This window comes from Leuciscus leuciscus, assembly GCF_965113295.1.
Source record: "Leuciscus leuciscus genome assembly, chromosome: 25".
Classification (NCBI taxonomy): Eukaryota; Metazoa; Chordata; class Actinopteri; order Cypriniformes; family Leuciscidae; genus Leuciscus; species Leuciscus leuciscus.
The window spans coordinates 17,673,689-17,693,850 of NC_138724.1; the positions used below are offsets into that span (position 1 = coordinate 17,673,689).

General features: G+C 36.4%; 2 protein-coding genes across 2 annotated transcripts in view; one reads left to right on the forward strand and one right to left on the reverse strand.

The window, feature by feature from the left end:
- immp2l (inner mitochondrial membrane peptidase subunit 2) overlaps positions 1-20,162 on the forward strand; it is an 82,566-nt gene that overhangs the window by 52,260 nt on the left and 10,144 nt on the right. The window lies entirely within an intron of this gene.
- lrrn3a (leucine rich repeat neuronal 3a) lies at positions 9,138-19,431 on the reverse strand. The gene is made up of 2 exons (XM_082159475.1): positions 18,855-19,431; positions 9,138-12,559 (listed from the first exon to the last, which is right to left on the reverse strand). The coding sequence occupies exon 2, from the start codon at positions 12,209-12,211 to the stop codon at positions 10,136-10,138; it is 2,076 nt and encodes a 691-aa protein (XP_082015601.1). The 5' UTR covers positions 12,212-12,559; positions 18,855-19,431; the 3' UTR covers positions 9,138-10,135.

The window sequence follows — 20,162 nt, forward strand, 5'->3', positions numbered from 1 at the left end:
TTGACCCTTTGCTAAGTCTCGCTTGGTTACTGCTGCTAACGCAGGCGAGCTTTGTAGAACATCCCATATATGAACTGGTTATTTTTGTAAACAACGTGATTTACTGTATTTGTCAAATGTGCTCATAAAGTGGTACAAATTGCATTTTCAAATTGCAAGAAGCATTTTTTATGTGCTGTTTTTTCTTGAAAGAAGCTGTTAAATTTTGACATAAATAAAATCTGCAGACTGAGGCAAACAGTCAACACAGTCAACGGAAAAAAGAAAAACTTTGTTTGAAAATGGCTCAAGTGAAAATATAATTTTTTTTATCCTCTTTGGATATTAGAAGTGACCTGGTAACAACACTTTCGATCATTTCCATAAAATAACATTTAAAACTATGCAAACGCCAATACTTTAATGTACATTTAAAAAGAACTGCAAAAACTTGTCTGAGAAGATGGAAGATGGCAACAGTTGGTAAATTAGGATTGGTCAGTAATGTTTTAAGGCGGGGCTTAATAAAGTGTCAATTTCTTGTAAAATCGTAACTGTGTCCCTATACAGGGCAGCATCCTTTGAAGGACACAGACTTCATAGGCCATGCCTTCCACGAAGGTTAAACCGAACGTAGTTAAATGGGACGCATTTGTAGGCCACATTCGTAGGAGCCTTCGAATTGGGACACTCCATTGTGACGCATTCGGCCTTCGAGTGCAGACTTCGAAGGATGCAGCCTCTGAATTGGGACCCAGCTCATGTTGTGTACCTGCAAAAGAAACTTGTCGATATGGATTTCCAAAATGTGCCAACACAGAATAAGTGCTTCTTTCCCCCCCCCTGGAAACACACTTATCAAGGTCACCTTGACAGCTATAATTGTCAACACCTTTAACATATTTTTGGTATAATTCTTTTTTTTTTTTGTGTGTTAATGGGCATATGGCTCTTGGTAATGGGACTCCATCCCATGATGCCTTACGGATTGATTGCAGAAAATGTAGATGGTGAATGTATTATGTTAATGTATCTATAAATGTGCTCCCAAGTTTCTCATATTAGAAACACAAGTGTCCTCCACTCACTGCAGTGACATTGTTACGAGCAAAACCGTCTTGACTCACCATAAACTGCTGAAGAGAAAGAGGGTAGAACAGTTTGCGCTTGTAGACACCGTTTATATTTTCATCAATAATTCATTCGCTCAAATCATATTGTAATATTAATGCCCAGATTTATGCCCAGATTGGGAGTTGACTTGAGTTCACTTGTGTAACGTCTGCGTGTGTCTGTGCTCTGAACACTTGTCAAATCAGAAATGTTCATTGTTGTGAACTCCAGCTTCTCAGACTTGAAGTCCTAGTTTCTTGCCTAGTTTAAGGCAAGGAATAGAGATTTTCCTTTTGAAGTTGATCTATGTCTGGGTTGAGGCTTACAGCCCAGGGAACATCCTCGCCCCAGGTGACGTTAGAGACTATGAACCTGGCTTTATCCTGCAAATCTCTCCTGACAGTATCCTGGCCTTGTGTTTTGTGCTTGAGGGACTTGTCTGCAAAATGAACCCAAGAAAGATTGGATTAAACCCCATGATAGGCCAGTATACAGTGGGTTCCACAAGTTGAACATTTGGGATTCTTCTAATAAAAATAATAATTTTGCTTTTTTCAAATTGAATAAAACTATATTGAATACTTACCACATTATTTGCAAAAGAAATTAGAAATTGAATGAAACCACTTATAGTGAGCTACAATATTATGTTAAATATTAGGGATGCACTGACATGAACATTTTGGTCGATACCAATAACCGATAATTCTTCAGAACGTAGGCTCCCTATTGGCCAGCATCACACACATGTCCAGCGTCGGCCAATAGTGAGCCTACGTTCTGACGTACAACCCAGAAGCGCTGCGCTGTTACAAGAACTCACATCAAAGGCCCACACTGAAGAAAATGAATAGTTGAATAAAGTCGTTATTTTAATTTATTTTTTTGCGCACAAAAAGTATTCTCTTCGCTTGATAAACTTAAGGTTGAGCCACTGTAGTCACTTGGACTATTTTAACGATGTCTTTACTAACTTTTCTGGGCTGGCAGATATCAATTACCTAGCAGCCTATGAAGGAGTGATCCAGCTCTCAGATTTCATCCAAAAATATCTTAATTTGTGTTCCGAAGATGAACGAAAGTCTTACGGGGTTGGAACAACATGAGGGTGAGTAATTACTGACAGAATTTTCATTTTTGGGTGAACTATCCCTTTAAGTAAGATTTTGTTTGGGTGCAGTACCAAACGTTTCCACTAGATTCGATGAAATTCGTAAAAAAAACAAAAAACATTTTAACCGCGAGGAGTACAAGTGTGACTTTCTTTCAGGACCATTTAACCTTTTCAAATCATGTCCATGATTTTTTTGTTGTTTTTTTCGGTCAAAGATGACCAAAGAGCACCAGAAGGTTTATAGGAATATTATCAGTTGTGTTGCTTTGACTAACTCCTTATACCAGCAGAATAAAGTCTAGATGTACATAGCTGTTATGTGCTTTAAAAAAAACCAATTCTTATCATTTTAATTCATAGTGTCATTCTTATATCACACTGATGGACTGGCACATGGAGGCTTTAGCCATCTGTATATCAGCACTGCCAGACATCAACTCTTCATCATTGCTTTAGAACAGAGGCCAGAATTACTCAGCTTTATCCGTTATCCTGTATCTCAGTGGGATTTTAAGTCTGAATTTCTCACAGTTCTTACAGTTCTCACAGTATAGTTTTTTTTCACAGGTGATGGATCTACTGTGCTCAAAACGTTGTTCTTTTTTCATCAGGCAAGCAAAAGCCCTTTACGTTTACAATCAAATCATACAGGTCTGTTCTCGTCCAAATGAAAGTGTAGAAGTCTGTCCACATTAGCGTTTCTTCTTTAAGCAGAGTAGATCTGCTGGTATATTGGAGCAGCACTGAAATATGAGCGCACATACAGTAAAATGAAGTGTGTGCTTGTTTTTATTAGGAAGTAGAGTGATGTATAGTGTTATTATGTGAAGGGGTGCATGAAGTGGATCCGTATTATGACTATGATACCTTGGAAAACATAACTTTAGTCATCGGTTTCATAATGAGGAGGATTATTTATTTATTTTTTGCTCAGAAAGGGGAAGAAATTAATTGAATTTGGCCAAAATGCTTTATTTTTATTTTTTGTGTCTGTTATCAAGGCTGATAGTTTTTATAGTACATAATTTGAGTTTGAATGCTAAAATCAAGGTCAAACGGTGGATCCTATCTCTGAAACATGATTTTTGCTGGTGATTTTGGCTAACAGGCCATTGCACAGTAATGGTCGTTTTATATTCCAGCATGAAATATTTAAACACTGTCCATCAGCTATTGTTTGTTCAATCTTCAGACCCTTAAAATGTCATCAATTATTTAAATGGTTATGCAGTGCATAAATATAAGCCTTCATGTTGTTTTTCTTTTCATTTCTGAAGGATGTAAAAAATAAAATAAAATAAAAATGAATGATTTTTTTTTTTAAAGTACACTGCTATGGCAACATATGTTTTTACATTGCTTTAACTCATCAAAATAAGTTAAGCAATTTTCAACTTTAAGTTATACAAGATTCTAAAACAAATTTTGTCAGTTTAATGTAACTTAAGTTGAAATGACTTAAACACACAAGTTGATTGTACTTAATTTAAGGCAGCAACTTTTATTGCAGTGTGCTACATATGCAAAAAAAATTTTATCAACTGAAATATAAGACAACAGGAAGTTAATAATAGGTTCAAGTTTTTGAAAAGATTTTACTTATGAATGGGTTCCAGAGTTTTAGAATTTCTTTTCATTGACATTTAAGCCTGTACAAAATACAATTGCTAATTAAAACGAAAACTATTAAACTATTAAAATAAAATTTTAGACAAAAATATAACAAAAATATACAAAAATTACTGAAATAAGTTGAGGTTGAAGCACTAAAATGAATAACTGGAAATAAATAAAAACTGAATTAAAAATAAAAATAAATGATACTTAAACAGGAATATTAAAATAAAAAAAATGGAAAAAAGCACATGAAAAAAAAGACTAGAAATTAAACTAAAATTAAATCATATAAATAAAAAATAATGAGCTAGTTTAACTATAACGATTTAGTTTACAGCACCTTCATAAATTTAATGCATTTATACCTGATGCTCATTCTTTATTCATCGTTTTGTAAAACTGCAGTTAAAAAATCTTGCTTAATTTTTGGAAGCACTTTATTTTACCCATGTACATACGATGTACTTATAACTACAGTATTTACAATAACTGGGTATTAACTGTAAAAAAAAAGTTGCTGCCTTGAATTTTTAAGTACAATCAACTTGGATGTTTAAGTCATTTCAACTTAAGTTACAGTAAATTGACTTTAAAAAAATATGTTGAGACTTTAAAAAAGTAGAAAAGTATTATTATTTTGAGTTAAAGCAATGTAAAAACATTTTGTGTGAATTTTTTTTTGAATATCTTCTGACTATCTGTGAAAACATAATAATTATAATAAAATTTTCAAAATCACAATAACCCTGCCTGTTATGGTGATGGTAAAAACGCTACCATCTGTTTTGAAGGTACAGATATGACACTGCTAATCGCTGTTAATCAGTCTTGACATCTAATTGACATAAACTGACATTTTAATGCTAGAGATTTATCACATCGGCCCTTGCCTGCAGCTGTCAAGGTTCTCTGAATGATACGGTGAATGGCTCTAAATAAACTGTGAAGCGAGTGAGTGAAAGAACATTAGATGCTTTTTGGTCACATACTGTATTATCCAAAAACTTGTCATTGAATATGTCTCTTTATGCAGTAACGTGCTGTAAATTGGATTCCCCAGGCAAATCATGGGAATTGATAATTCACAGAAGATTTTATTTGCCTATATAAGACCTCTTGCAGTCAGACTTTGGTTTTTGATAGATTTATTTTTTTATGACATACACATAGTTTGTGGCTCCCAGTGATTATTTCTCTTTGAATTTATTGTGTTTTTAATGTGTAGTGTTGTTGCAGATGTCTGTGTCCAGACATGCCCGTCTCTTTCATTTCATAGCCACCTTCACTGTAAAAAATGTTATGATCAATAAGTTATGACAACATATGTTTTTACACTGCTTTGACTCATTAATAATTATTTTGATAAGTTATACAAGATTCAGTTTAATGTGATTTAAGTTGAAATTACTTAAATATCCAAGTTGACTGTACTTAAAAATTTAAGGCAGCAATTTTTTTATAGTGTTTGCACAGATCCATCACATCCACGCCATATAATACAGTCATCTGTAGTTTAATTACGTTTTTATATAAAAGGGGGTTTTAATCGTCATTGAAGATGAAACACCTGTTTAGTGTCAGTGCAGAAAAAACTTGTTAGCTTGGTTGAATACTAATTCAATAGCTGTTTGCCAGACTCTCACTAACCTCCCCCTGAACTGTGCTCATTTTTTTATCTAATCTTGGCGTCTCACATTGGCTCACTGCTGTAATCACCTCGTTCAGAACGGCGCTGCTCGAACGGCCCGGCTTACAGGTTCATTAGAACCAGGTAAATTATTCATCACAAAATGTGCCATCAAAGTGGAGCGTTAAGCACAGTGTTTTGGTCCTGCCAAGAGGCACAGTCACGTCTTAATGTCTTCCTTCATTAAAATCTTAAACTTTTACAATCTAAGGCAAAGGTTGATTTTTATGACTTCTTTTTTTATTTATTAAAATTTAATCCAATTCATTACATAATATGCTGATTAAACAAATAATCACATATCAATATATGTTGTAATATACAGTATATATATTAAGAGTCCTCAAATGGCATATGCACACAATCATATATTTGCATAAATATAATTTATTTTTTATTCCTATTTCTGCATGAATGAAAATCCATTATTTATTATCTATTATCACATATATATATATATATATATATAGTCAAGTCAAGTATATTTGTATAGCAGCTTCACAGTATTAAATTAAAATAATACAACAAAGTTTGTTTCAAGAGGAATTTATTGATTGATAAAATTTAATTAAATATCCCCAAAATATCCCCAACTGAGCAAGCAAAAGGCAACAGTGGCAAGGAACCGAAAAACTCCATCAAGTGACCTAATGGTGTCCTAAAACTCCATCAGGTGACCTAATGTAGAAAAAAAAACCTTGGGAGAACCCAGGCTCAGTCGGGGGCCAGTTCTCCTCTGGCATTTATGAGCTAGAGGCCGGATTGTAGTTTGAACTGTAGGATTATATGAATGCCTGGCTGAAGAGATGCGACTTTAATCTAGTTTTAAACTGGGAGAGCGAGTCTGAGCAACGAACTGTATATATATATGTGTATGTATGTGACCCTGGATCACAAAACCAGTCACATGTTGCATGGGTATATTTGTGGTCATAGCCAACAATACATTGTATGGGTCAAAATTATAGATTTTTCTTTTATGCCAAAAATCATTAGGATATTAAGTAAAGATCATGTTCCATGAAGATATTTTGTATATTTCCTACCGCAAATAAATAAAACATTTATTTCTGTGAGTGAATGCAGCACAATCGTGAACATAAATGTACAACTTTAAGGGCGATTTTCACAATGTTTTGATTTTTTTTGCACCCTCAGATTCCAGATTTTCAAATAATTGTATCTCGGAAAATACTGTCCTATCATAACAAACCATACATCACTAGAACACTTATTTATTCAGCTTTCATATGATGTATAAATCTCAATTTAAAAAAATTGACCCATGTGACTTTGTTTTGTGGTCCAGGGTCACATATATATATATACACACACACACGGTTTTGTTTTGTTACCAACATTCTTCTTTTGTGTTGCACAGAAAAAAGAAAGTCATAAAGGTTTGAAATGACATCAGGGTGAGTAAATGATGACAGAATGTTCATTTTTGGATGAACTGGATGATTTGGATCCTCCTTTGACTTTCAGTGTCTTTCAGTGTCAGTGTTAGCTTGATGCCATGGCACAAACCCATGACAAAAGCCATAATGGAGATATATAGTAATTAAACCAGGTGGAGCTTGAAATTGATGTATCAAGTTCACCGTATTAACCAATTAATAAAGTTATTTTCAGTCACATGATCATGGCGTGACCATGTGGAAAGAAGGACATAAACGCTGTGATAGGTGAGATAATCAAGATTAATTGAACTAATGTTCCTGAAGAACTATCCCATTTGCTAATTTTCTCAGTTGCTGAGCACATCACTTAATTAAAAGGTAATACGTCTTCCTGTACACACACAACGTGTCATTCCTTATATTAATTGTGACGTTATGTGGTTGGAAATTAATGGAGTGTGAATTGGTTTTCTTGATGGGGCAAATGCTAGTCTATAGTGTCCTTGTCTAGATGAAAGTTATGGTTGATTAAATGAGTCTCAAGTTGAAGTTCTTACATGAAATGTCATCTTCCAAACATTGAGCTATAGAAAGCCTTTATAGTCAGTTGGAGATATGAAAGAATATTCCACATATCCGACTTGAATGAGAAACAGATTTATCTTGAAATGTGATTTTTTTTTTTTTATGTCAAGAAAGTTATCTAGTTGTGAATTATGCCATATGTTTATTTAAATGATGGGATATCAGATCCACTGTACTGAGCAGTGAACTGATGTTATATTAGTTGTAATGCATTTCTTTTAAAAATTGAAAAATTGAAAAAGCAAGTCTTTTTAATTGAAGTACCAACAAATGATGTGTACATTCTGAAACAGTTTTAATATGTGAAATAACTAAATATTTAAACGTTTTAAAATACAGTTCAAATATTAACACAATATGAAATACAATATGAAAAAGTTTTAAAAGTTCCTAATTATAGTTCAAATATTTTAATGTTATTTTTTCTATGTAAAATTTCGGAATTGTTGATGTTTTTTAAAAATATTGTAGTTAGAATTTTGACACAATTAATAAAGTCTGAAACAGTTGTAATATTTCTTAAAGTATTTTAAATATTCTAGTTTAAAAGTCTTAATAGAGTCTTGCCCTCGGTTATTGCTTGCCCTCTCAGTGTGAACGGCAAGTGTTGCTGTGTACAAAATGTTCACCATGTCTCACCAGGCTCACGGTGAAATAGTGAGACCAGATCCAGCACATTCCTGCTGACCTATTCGATACCTACCGCTGTAATGCCGCATAATTTAGCTCCTGTGTAGGTGACAAATGGCCCGACTCTAAAAGCCCCTGTGTTGGGTGCTAAAACCCCCTGTGATATATGACCATGCAAGTCTGATAAATCCCCCACATCATTCGTTCTGTGACGGCAATTCATCACCTGTGGGAGTTTAGCGTTGGAATTTCTATTGGATTTTTAATGAAAGGGAAGATAATGTGACTTAAAGTCAATGAGTTTTGTGATTTTCTTTTTTACTTTTTTTCTTTTTTTACAAAATCCCACCCACACACAGAAAAAACAAACAAACTTTTTAATCATATTTCACCTCCCCAGGCACATACAATTTCTTGTGCCGCCTCTGTAATTTGAAATGAACTTTTTCACTCACCAGCCATTTTGGCTACTAAATTTTTAAGTTACCAGCTATTCAGAACATCTACTAGCCAAAACAAAAATATCAAAATTAAACCAGATTTTCAAAGTCACATCTTAGATTTAAATATATTTAATATTAAATCTGATTCTGAATCATTGTATTGCTTTCAGCTTTATGACAGTCAATCGCTGTTTGCAGATACCATTCAAAGAAAAGAAAATGGAAATAAATAAAAAATTCTCAGTGACTTGTCTTATAATTGCCATGAGTTTACTTGCTTTACCTGTTTACCTGCTTATGCGTTCTCAAGTCCAAAATAGTGACTCTAACCACAATACAGGTAAAAGTTCACTCCATGAATGAACAAAGTGGCGTCAATGAGTTTGAATTAGGGTATTTGAAAAAAACTGAGCAAATGGAAAGAGAAATTAAGCTAAATTAAAACTGCCACGAGAAGTCGTGTGTCCGAAGCAAAGACGCAAAGTCTAAGGACAATTGCCTCTGCATCAGTCTCCATTAATGCATTTGGTTACGCACAGGCGAGCACCAAGTTTAAGGAGGAAGGTTTGAGTTCAGACAGATACAGAAAGACGATTGAATTTAGTTCAGGTTTTTTTTCTTCATATTTTAAGTGTAATTTTTGTAATATTGCGTTGTTCATATTTCCCTGTTTAGGCTACATTCATCTACTTTGTGTGGTGTTGAACATGAAAAGTGACGCACAGTCTCTGTTCATCTGTTCTCTTCATAAATAAATAAATGCATAATCTAGTCCTGTAAATTCATGATTAAAAATGAAAATGTAAACGAAAACAAAAGCTATTAAATGTCTCATTACCATTAATTTATGAAAATTAAAATGATGGGTAATAATAGATTATGATGGAATTTTTACGACCCTGTGTCAAAATGATCAACAATGATTAAGTCTAACGCAACCACTTTCAAACCAACCAGCTTTCTGTTGGTCAACACAGATGCCCTCATGCCAATTTCCTTTTTGCGTGGAATCCTCTTGAATTGACTGGATTTTCTTCAGTTTCTTCTATGTTTATGTCTGCTCAATTGACAGTGTAATTAGCCAAATGAAGACATTGTAAAGAGTAAAACACTTGCAATGAAAACAAGTTGTCATTTTCTGTATAAATGTATTTTATCACAAAGTGTTGTACATGTGTACTCTTATGATCTATTCTACAAAGCGTAGTCCATCATAAACTTGACACTGTTTATTTTACCATTGATACAGCACAAGTAGTGTTGCTACAAGCCCACAAAAAAAAGACTCGGCCTCTGAGGCTTTGCACTCTGTTTAAACAATCATGCCCAACCTTTCATATGCTGTTCTTTGATCCTGCACGAAAGAGTGTTTCTCTTCATGCTCCCCTGTGTAGTGTGACATTTAAACAATTAGTGGCTTTTTGGTAATCAATGTCAGATTTAGAAAGAAATGCCTTGGACCACAAACCACAACGGAATCCATTTAATAATGATCCAGTGGTGTGAGTCTGTATCTGATTGAGAGGGATATTAGACACACAGTCCAGTGTCCATTTCTCATCTCTCAAATTGAGATTTTTGTCAAGTCTGTTTCTGAATCATTGGCTTTAGCCCTTGACCCCCAGATTGGTTTAGTGTGTGAAGGTAATATGTCAGACTGCTGATTTCGTAATTTCCTGTAAAAGTGATCACTCCTCTGAAACATGCAAATGAACGAACAGACCATTGCAGACACAATCAGGAGAAGCGCAGTGATGCTGATTATCAGTCCGTCATCGATACCGTCATCAGTTTTTCCTATTAAGATCTCAGTGGTGCTGACATTCATGCAGTTTTTCAAATGTCTGCTTTGCAGGTCCGTAATTTCCACACACACCTCGTACTGCGTCAGTGGGTGCAAGTGTGTGAGGTTGAATGTTTTTACATCAGACAACACGTGTGCCGTGAACTGCAAGGAGCGACGCTGTGATGTGGTTGACCACTTAATATTTGACACAAGACTCCCCTTGGGCGGCACCCAAGAAATCCTCACAGAATGTGGATCAGTCCCTTTGACTTGGATGTGCAGGGATTCATTTGCCGGCAGTGGATAGTACCCGTTTACTACTACCGAAATGGATCTCATGTCAGCACCTATGAGATTGTGGGCCACGCAGGTGTACTGCCCAGCCTCATTTTCTGTGATGCCATTAATGTCAAACGTTCCCTCAGGATGCAGGTGATACTTCTTGGAAACCATCTGTGGTGAGATTTTCTCCCCTGAAGGTGTGACCCAGTAGATCTCAGGTTCAGGATCGGCAAACGCCCTGCAGTGCAAAGACACAGAATGCCCTCTACCCACGTTAACCTGATCGGGAAGGCTTTCCGGGGATATCAGTGGCAGGCACATATCTGCCATTTCACGGAAGTGCACATGCCTGACAAGACGACCTTCAAACTCTGAGGGCCCTGCGCATAAGAGGGCATCCGGTTCCATGAAGCGGACGTTGGTCTTGTTCATATTGATCCAGCGGATGACACAGTCGCAGTAAATGGGGTTGGTATGCATGCTCACCTCCTGAAGGTTAGGCAAGGATTCCACCGTGATGTGATGAAGGGCCCGCAGCGCATTGCTATTCAGCATCAAGGACTCGAGCCTCGGGAGTTTGGAGAATGCGTTTGGATGGATGTAGGAAAGTCGGGGGTTGTTCGTGGCTTCGATTTTGGTCAGCTCTGGTAGATTATGGATGGCAAAGCTGTCGATCGAAACTAACTCTGGCATGCTATTAATACCAAGTTCTTTCAGATGGATCATGTCCACAAAGTCACCCCTTTTGATCCTCTCTATGGGATTCTTGTTAAGGTCCAGAAACTTGAGGTTCAGCACTTTTCTGAGAGCAGCTTGAGGTACTTTTGGAAACATATTATCATAGAATGACACGCTTTCCAGCTTATCGAGGCCAACCAGGGCACTGTCAGGGATTTCAGTGAGGTTCATTCTGGTTAGCACAAGACTGCGGAGATTGATAAGGGGCTTGAAATTCATGTCTTGTATTCTGGCAATTGGATTCTCTCCTATCATCAAGATTTCTAGCTGGAAAAGATCCCGGAACCACTCTGTTCTTATGGCCCTCAGCTGGTTTGAATTAAGATGGAGCCTCAAGAGCTTGTTAAGCCCTTGGAAAGCCTCTGCACTGATCAAGGAGAGTAGGTTATGGTTAACATAGAGCTCCTGTAAGTTTGGGAAGTGTGCAAGGCAATTATCATGAAGGCTGCTTAGCCAGTTCTCCTCTAAGTGCAAAGACAGAAGTTGTGGAAGGTGACCCAGATAAACATCACTCAATGAGGATATGTTGTTTCGAGATAGGTCTACCTCGGTTAGGTTTACCAGATAGTCCAAGGGACTGTCGATCTTTGCGATGTTGTTGGCCTGTGATAGAAGTACTTGCGTGTCTAAGGGCAACCTCTCCGGCAGAGACAGAAGTCCTAGATCATTACAGTCTACAGTCGGAGCCTCATTATACATGGACGAGGGGGAGAACCAGGGTCGGACTTCACATTTGCACCGCTTGAGGCACACAGCCCTCCACTCAGAGGCCTGATCTGAGTTAGTCAGCGCAAGTCCTGCCAGCAAACAAACTGCAAACAGCAAATCTTTCATCTTGGTCCTACTCTCTTCAGCTTGTAATTGGTCCTTATGGGGTCTGGTGTTAGAGGCGTTAAATTCACAAATACAGAATCATTTGTTATGACAACAGGGTGTATTTCTGCTGATGGTAAGTCCCCCCAAAAAAGCAGCAACTTTGCCAGTTGTTGTCCTTGGTGGTGAGTTGCAGCCTTTCAATTTACCCTGCTTTGGTTTGTCGTGCATGTGAATGTCAGCGTATCCTTAGGGGAATGGAAGCAGGGAAAGTGGAAATTTGCAGGGTGAGCTCAGGTTCCTGTGGGGGATGGACCACTTGTCTGCCATCGTTATTATGTTCAATCAGTCACACTCGTCACTTCCCATCTGAGGAAAATATGAGACAGGAGAGAGGTAATGAATACAGTGTCACATTAACGTCAAGAAGAGCCATATTGACATTTAGGAGCATGACGATATATTTAGACCGTGTGAGTGAATGTATTATTGCTTTTTTGTGCCATCAAATAATTCATTATTGCTGGTTTGACCTCATATGTCTACCCTTCTTACATATATCATAGGACTTTCCTCGCAATATATTAAAATGCCAGGGGGCTTTTATGTGTGTGAGGGCAGGTGTTAAGAAAATTTGCATGGATCACCAGTTCTGACTCCTTTAGCTTATGACAGAAGTGCTCAGCTTGGGCTGTGCGTATAAGAGCATTAGTATATAATGCCGTCTTATTATCAATGTCGTAGATAATTTTGTAAGATAATGTGTGAAAAAAATGTGGTTTATTTGGAGACTGACGGGCCAGACACAAATCTGTTGTAACATGCTTTCATACGTGTTATGAATATAATAACTTACTTTAACTGCATTTATATGAAAGCCAATTTAACAACTGTGATTCCTGTCATGCGTAACATTTAATTTGTGTTGTACATTTCTTACAAACTTGTTATCCAAGCATACTAAGGGCATTGCTAACATTGGTTTTTATTGTCTCATAAATAGACATTAAAGCCAGCTGAATGCACAGAGGGGCAATTATTCCACAATGAAGTGCTATCCCAAAGGGCTCTGTGATAACCACTGTATTTTGTCTCTCAGTGGCAGCTGCCAGTGGGCAGAGTAAGTTAATTAAAATGTTTTAAAATGTGCCTGTGAACTGCTTTGTACCTATTGTATGGTTGAGTAAAACTATATTTAAAATGTATTAAACAGTGAGCAGCTTTGTGTGCATGAAATATTTGCTTGTGCAATTTCAGTGGTCTGTGTTTTTCAATAGCGTTTAATATAAATGACATTTTATCAAGCGTCTTAAAAATCCAGCACTTTTGGACAGGCTGATAACTCGATTACAAAAATGGATTGACTGTTGTGTTTTGCGATAAGGTTTATGTTCAATGATATTGATTGACAGCTAATCTTAATACACAAATTTGCGTGCTTTCACAGAAAACCTCTGTGTATATTTGCTAGGTCTTACTCCATATGTTAAAATTATGATTGGTTTGCAACCTTGAGGACAGAAAGCACAAAGCCGCCTGGCTGTGTTAGATGAAGCTGTCAGTATCACTATAGGAGCAGGTTTGCAAAAGAACCCCTGTAGGACAGTGTGCTTATGTTAGTCCGACTATGGCAGCGAGTCAACACAAGCAGGTGGGAGCATTTTTTTTCTCTCCTTTCTCCTTGCATAGCCATCTGTTTGGTCCTGTATTCCGCTTTTTGCCAGGATTGTGCAAAGATCCCCATTCATCCCAATGACCGTACAAATTATGAGGTTTTAAACTTGTTTTAGAAGCTGCTTACTGTCTGATGTAAGAGAATTAGGTGGTGTGTTGCCATGTTGAAGAGAGACTAACAAGTATAACAAAAACATCACTGTATTGCGCACAGCTTGGAAGGTCTGATTTGTTTCAATGAGTCGGTTCGTTAAAGAACAGATCAAAAAGAAATGACTCTGGTTCAAATTGATCTCATAATTAAATATACATGAAGTCATAAATACATGACTTTGGCTTTAACTGGCCAAATTTATGTCTCGTGATTTAAAGCAGCTTCCCCAACAAAATAGCTGAATTATTTAACGGATAATAAACCGCCATTATCTGTAGAGAACATGCATTACATGACTCTTTGTTGCTATGACAAGCGCAGCATGGATACACGAGCTGAACATAAGTGTGAACAAGTAGTGATACACACACAAGGACACGTCGCTTGCTCTCTCTAGCTCTCTCATTTCCGTCCATTTACTTTTAAGAGCTTTGCACTGAAGGTGCCCTCGCATGTTAATTTGATTTGTTCATGTATGTGTGCTTCTTAACAAAGAGAGCCCTCAGCTGTTATTCAGGAGTGTTGTGCTCACTTCATTATGGGAAATAGGGATTTGAAATAGTAGAGAGTGCTTCTATAGCTGATTGCTGGAGAGGGTCAAAGGGCAAACTATTTCTGCCCAGTTTACTTGCATCATGGGTCGATACAAGCATACAGATGCACAGTGTCTTGCAAGTGTATAATGTACAAAAAAAATGCTAATATGATTAATTGTGGTTAAAAATTGTGGTTAATTCTGAGTAAAATAAAAATTTGACAATTTTTGAGAGCCTGATTACACAAAACAAAAGTCTCACCATTAAAAGCCATGTCCCAAGCACACAATTATAATGTTCTGATTATAATTTTAAGTATTCTATATGACAGACTTGCGCTGCACATTGCATTAACTGTATTTTCCTTTTTTTTAAGTTATTCCAATCATATTTCAAGCAATTCAAAACCATCATGTGCGCATCTGAAGTGTCTCAGCTGAAGGAAATAATCCATTATTTATTGTCTTTAATATATCGACCACATTTTTTTATCAGGCTGATAACGATAACATTAATGAACATATATCGGCCGATACCAATATGGTGGCCGATATATCGTGCATCCCTAAAAATAACTGATTAAAAAAGATGACTTTAGTAAGCAAAATTAATTTGTAATATCAAATTTTAACTTAGTTATTTTATATTAAAGTATCTTATTAAGATTCATTATATAAATGTTTTTCATTACAAACAGACATCGCCACCTACTGGCCTGGCAGCAGAATTCAGTGTTTTTTTTTGTTTTTGCGGATCCATGTGAACGGGGATCGTTCAAAGAAAAAACGTTTTAGATTTTAGTCCATCGTTGTCGTGTAAACGTGAAATATTTCCAAAAGAAGCTGGATTTAATGTTGGAATTACCGAACAAACATAGACAAGCGGAGTGATAGCCTACATACTGGGTTGCCCTTCCCACAGTTAAATCTGTCAAAATCCATACTGAGAGTTTTTTCTAAGTGAGTTTTTTATTGGAAGTTTGTAGTGTTTTGTCTGAACAAGGCCAACAGCAGTTCCCCGTCTATCTGCATGAATCACACATTTTTGTTGACAACTCGTCCTTTCCGAGAGTCAAAATCCAACCACTTTACCTGAAATATTTATGGTTTGCCTCTTTTAGGGAAAATACTGAATGAAACTAACACACACAGACATCCTCTCATCTAATGCAACAGACACCACATAAAGTGGCCCTGCTGCACTATGTTTTATTCACAAGTCTGGAATGAATAGAAATCTCGCCGTACTGCGGGAGCGGGACAGCGTGCTCTTAGTGAAGCGTGTGCGGGGGGGGACATCACGAATTGGAGGTGACACCTTGTCACATTACGATGGCATAACGCAGACTGCGAAACGCCTTCCCCTCTGGTTTGTGTTTCGGGAGTGGAGTGGATCTGAGGGGGCTGCTCAGGTTTCGTTTCATACCACACAGTGAGTGAAAGCAAGAGCGAAAAACGTGTGCGGCGAGTAGAATACTTAAAAACACAGCAGAGGCAGACTCTAGTGACTGAAGTTAATGGATTATACATTTTGCCCTTGACCAATTGAGTCCACCTGAGTGGTTACAGGTCCACCTCTACTATGGCTTCAATAACAGAAATATTATCTGTTGGAGCAAAGAGGGAACGTTTTGCTGTATTCATCTCACCTTCCACTTTGGGTTTAATTCATTTACAGATTCTGTACCTGTTTGATAAAAAACTTTTAGTTTCTTTTAGTTAACAATCTCTTTAAGTTGACTTGTCCAGTGTTACACACAACTAGTAATCACACTGTGAATATACCTGATTGAAATTCAGAAAATAGTTTTTTTTTCTATTCTGTCCTATTCTATTCTACTCTACTCAATTCTATTCTTTTGTGCTCTTTTCTTATCTATTCTAATTTGTTCGGTTCTGCTGTTCAATTCTGTTCTGTTGAGTTGTATTTTATTCAGTTTTATTATGTTCTGTTATCAATTCTATAGTGTTCTGTTTTCTGCTCTATAATATTTTGTTCTGCTGTGACAAACATAACTGTTCAATTCTACTCTCTTCTGCTCTATCAATGTTTTTTTCTTCTATTTCTTCCCATTCTGTTCTAGTTCATTCTGTTTTCAATATATTCTGTTCTATTTTGTTCTGATTTTTCTAATCTATTGTATTATCTTCTGTTCCATTCTGCATTATTCTATTCAGTTTATTTCTGCTGTTGTATTCATTGTTGTTTTCTGTTCTGTGGTATTCAAGTTTGTTTTTTTGTTCTAGTCTGTTTTATCTATTCTATTCTATTCTACTTTACTCAGTCCTAAAATTATTTTCTGCTCTTTTCTAATTTGTTCTACTCGGTTCTGCTATGTCCAATTCCATTTTATTCAGATTATTCAATTATATTGTGTTTTCTATTCAGTACTGTTCTAAATTCTGTTCTATTCAGGTCTAATTTCTGTTCTGTTCTGTTCTGCTCAGTTCTACTCTATTTTGCTTTTTCTCTTTTATTCTGTACCGTTATATTTCTTCTGTTTTTAATATATTCTATTCTCTTCTATTCTTTTGTTCTGTTTTTTATTTTATTTTGTTTATTCACTAATGTGTTCAATTTTATTTTCTCTGTTTTATTTCTTCTGCTTTTGTCCTGTTATGTTGTATTCAGTTCTATTCGGTTTTGTTCTGCACTATTCTGTTCGATATTCCATTGTGTTTCTTTCATTCTTTTCCGTTGTTTGCTCTATTCTATTCTATTCTTTGATTCTGTTCTGATCACATACTATACAACAAGGTAACCAAGTTTATTTCATGAGTTATAAGCTTGGCATGACTACGCGAGTGTGTTTTCCCCAGCGTCCTTTAATATATGAGCATTGTTTCCTATCACTACATGGTGTCACTTCAAACGCCTGGTGTGAAGTATAATAGCTAAGATACTACGCTGACACAGGAAAGAGTGTGTGTGTGTGTGTTATATAGTCCTACAGCTCTCACCTGCTCCACACTGCTGGCGAACACACTGCACGACAGCAATTAATTATGCTTCAGCACTGCTGACAGAATCCCTATAGATATATCAGCTATTTCTGTCGCATATTCTTCAGCCCTGTCTCAAGATATGTTAGCAATTTCTATTGTCCCTATTGATTTCTCTCTCTCTCTCTCTCTCTCTCTCTCTCTCTCTCATCGCTCCCATCTACACCTTGTTCATACACATGAGGCAGGGGCATGTGCCATAAATCAGAGGTGCTTAGACTATTACGTCCCTTTTTTGGTTCCTTCCATGTCCCTTTTTAACCTGTATTATTGCATTTTGATTCCAAACCAAAAACACAAATTTTGTAACCACATACTACCTACTATAAACGCCCTGAATGTCCTATTCCAGAACTGCATAGAGTTAATCATGAACTATGCTAAAGTAAACTCAAGATCATAGCCGGTTTGTTTCATACTGCTGCATCATAATCTCACCTCTCTTACCATCTGAAATCCTTTTTCAGTTTGTAGATGAGACATGTTTTATTTTGTTCTATTTTAGGCGGCGGGGTTCTTCTTTACAGAAGAACTAAATGACGTCTTTCCACTCTGTTATATAAAATAGCTTAACCTTAATATTTTTTGTTACTTTTCACTGTAAAGCTCGAAAGCATCTTTGATCATCACAAATTTTACACACAGTGATACAGCAAGATGTATGAGACAATTTTATGATGGTTGATTGTGCATGAACAAATCTATAGGTATATTCTACAGATTTGCTTTAACGTTAAGGTAACGTTTAGGTAACATCCAGGTGAGCAAGTGCAAGAAAAAATAGAGATTGACTGAAAGTTGCTTGCCTAAATCCTCAATTTTGATGATGAAACATTTATTGAACAAGAAGGCCTATACTGATAACTTTTACTAAGCTTATATATCATAATGATATAGCTAATATATTAATATATTCTCAAATTTGTTACAGAATATATTCACTTATTACTCCCAGTGACAAATGTATGTGTCTCTAAAATCCCTTGCAGTACCAAAAATCTATAATTTTCTCTTAATCACTACATCACATTCTCAGTTATTCCTCCCCTTGATACCTGTAGAGTCTCTGCATGAGATAACGACATTTCAAACGCGGATACGCAGAGCTTTCGAGATACTGATTAAAACTGAAGAAGTGATTCTAATACTCATTGGTGTTTATTTAAACATTCAGAGAGACATACAGTTAGCCTACGTTAGGTTTAAAGACCTCTGCAATGGCACGCTATTAAAATCCCCCATCATCACCGGAATCAGGATGCACATGAGTCATGAGAGCGTGAGAGAGCCGCGCTTACCGGAGAGAATGAGATTCCTTGTTTCAAACGCATAATGTATTCCTTTCTTCTCAATCTCCAGACTTGTGGGGTTATTATAGTGGTTTAGTTCCAAGTGAATTTGAGCTTTATTTGAGTGTGTGAGAGATGTGGAGTCTCTCTCCATACGGCTCTACTGGAAAAGATGCTGAGCGCACCGCGGAGAAGCGCGTATCCATCCAGCTGTGTGCCGCGCTCCTAATGATACACACATGCTCGTGCGCGCACCCTCCACACAGTCTCCCCGGGGACAGGCAAATTGCTGCCTACCGTTCGCGCGTTTGGTGCACGCTGATTGGTCGAGCCGTGCTGTCAGTCAGATGAGGGCTCCCTCATGCATATATGAGCTATGAGGGGGCGGGGCTACTACATCGCTCCATTTTAATAGTATTTTCATACTCCCACCCACGTTCTTTCTATCTTTGCCTTGTTAACTTAATCTCTATATGTCGTTTATTTTGTAGTTAACTTTACTTTTTGGGTGAACTATTCCTTTATGTAGTGTCCCAATGTGGATACAAAATTGGTTATATTACAAAAATCAATACTGAGATGCATTAAATTCACCATGAAATAAAAATGACAATTCTTGTTTTGTTTTGTTATTTATATATAAAATGTATCTTTATTTGAGAGTGTGAGTGATATGGAGTCTCTCTCTCTCTCTCTCTCTCTCTCTCTCTCTATATATATATATATATATATATATATATATATATATATATATATACAGTGCGTGCAGAATTATTAGGCACATTGACTTTCTGATCTTTTTTTTTTTTCAGGCACATTTTACCAATTCCAAACCACATTAATCATAATAACTACTATTCATTTTGTATTTAATCATTTATAAGTGATATATAATTGTTCATGAAGGCTGGAAATAAAAAATGCCTTATATTCAGGTGTGCATAATTATTAGGCAAGTTTTCTTTTACAGATAAAATAAACCAAAAAAGAGATTTAATTCAGACTTAAAAGTAAAAAATTATTAAATCCCCATGAGAAGGATGCAATACTAATGCAATACTAGAGATTGCAGTTAAGGCATGACCATTGGAAAGTGAAATACTCATTAGGTCAGCAGGGTCAGCAGAAAACAGGTGGAGAAGAAAAGACGTTAACTGCAAAAGAATTAGGAATTAAGGGGAAGAATTAAGTGTGAAACCATCAGGAACCCTTAAGTCTCCAGCGCCACCATTTTCCAGAACTCTCCAGAAGAGCAAGATGTCAGGATCTCAGAGATTTTTATAGGCTTTATAGACAGACAGATTGAGAGTGACTCTT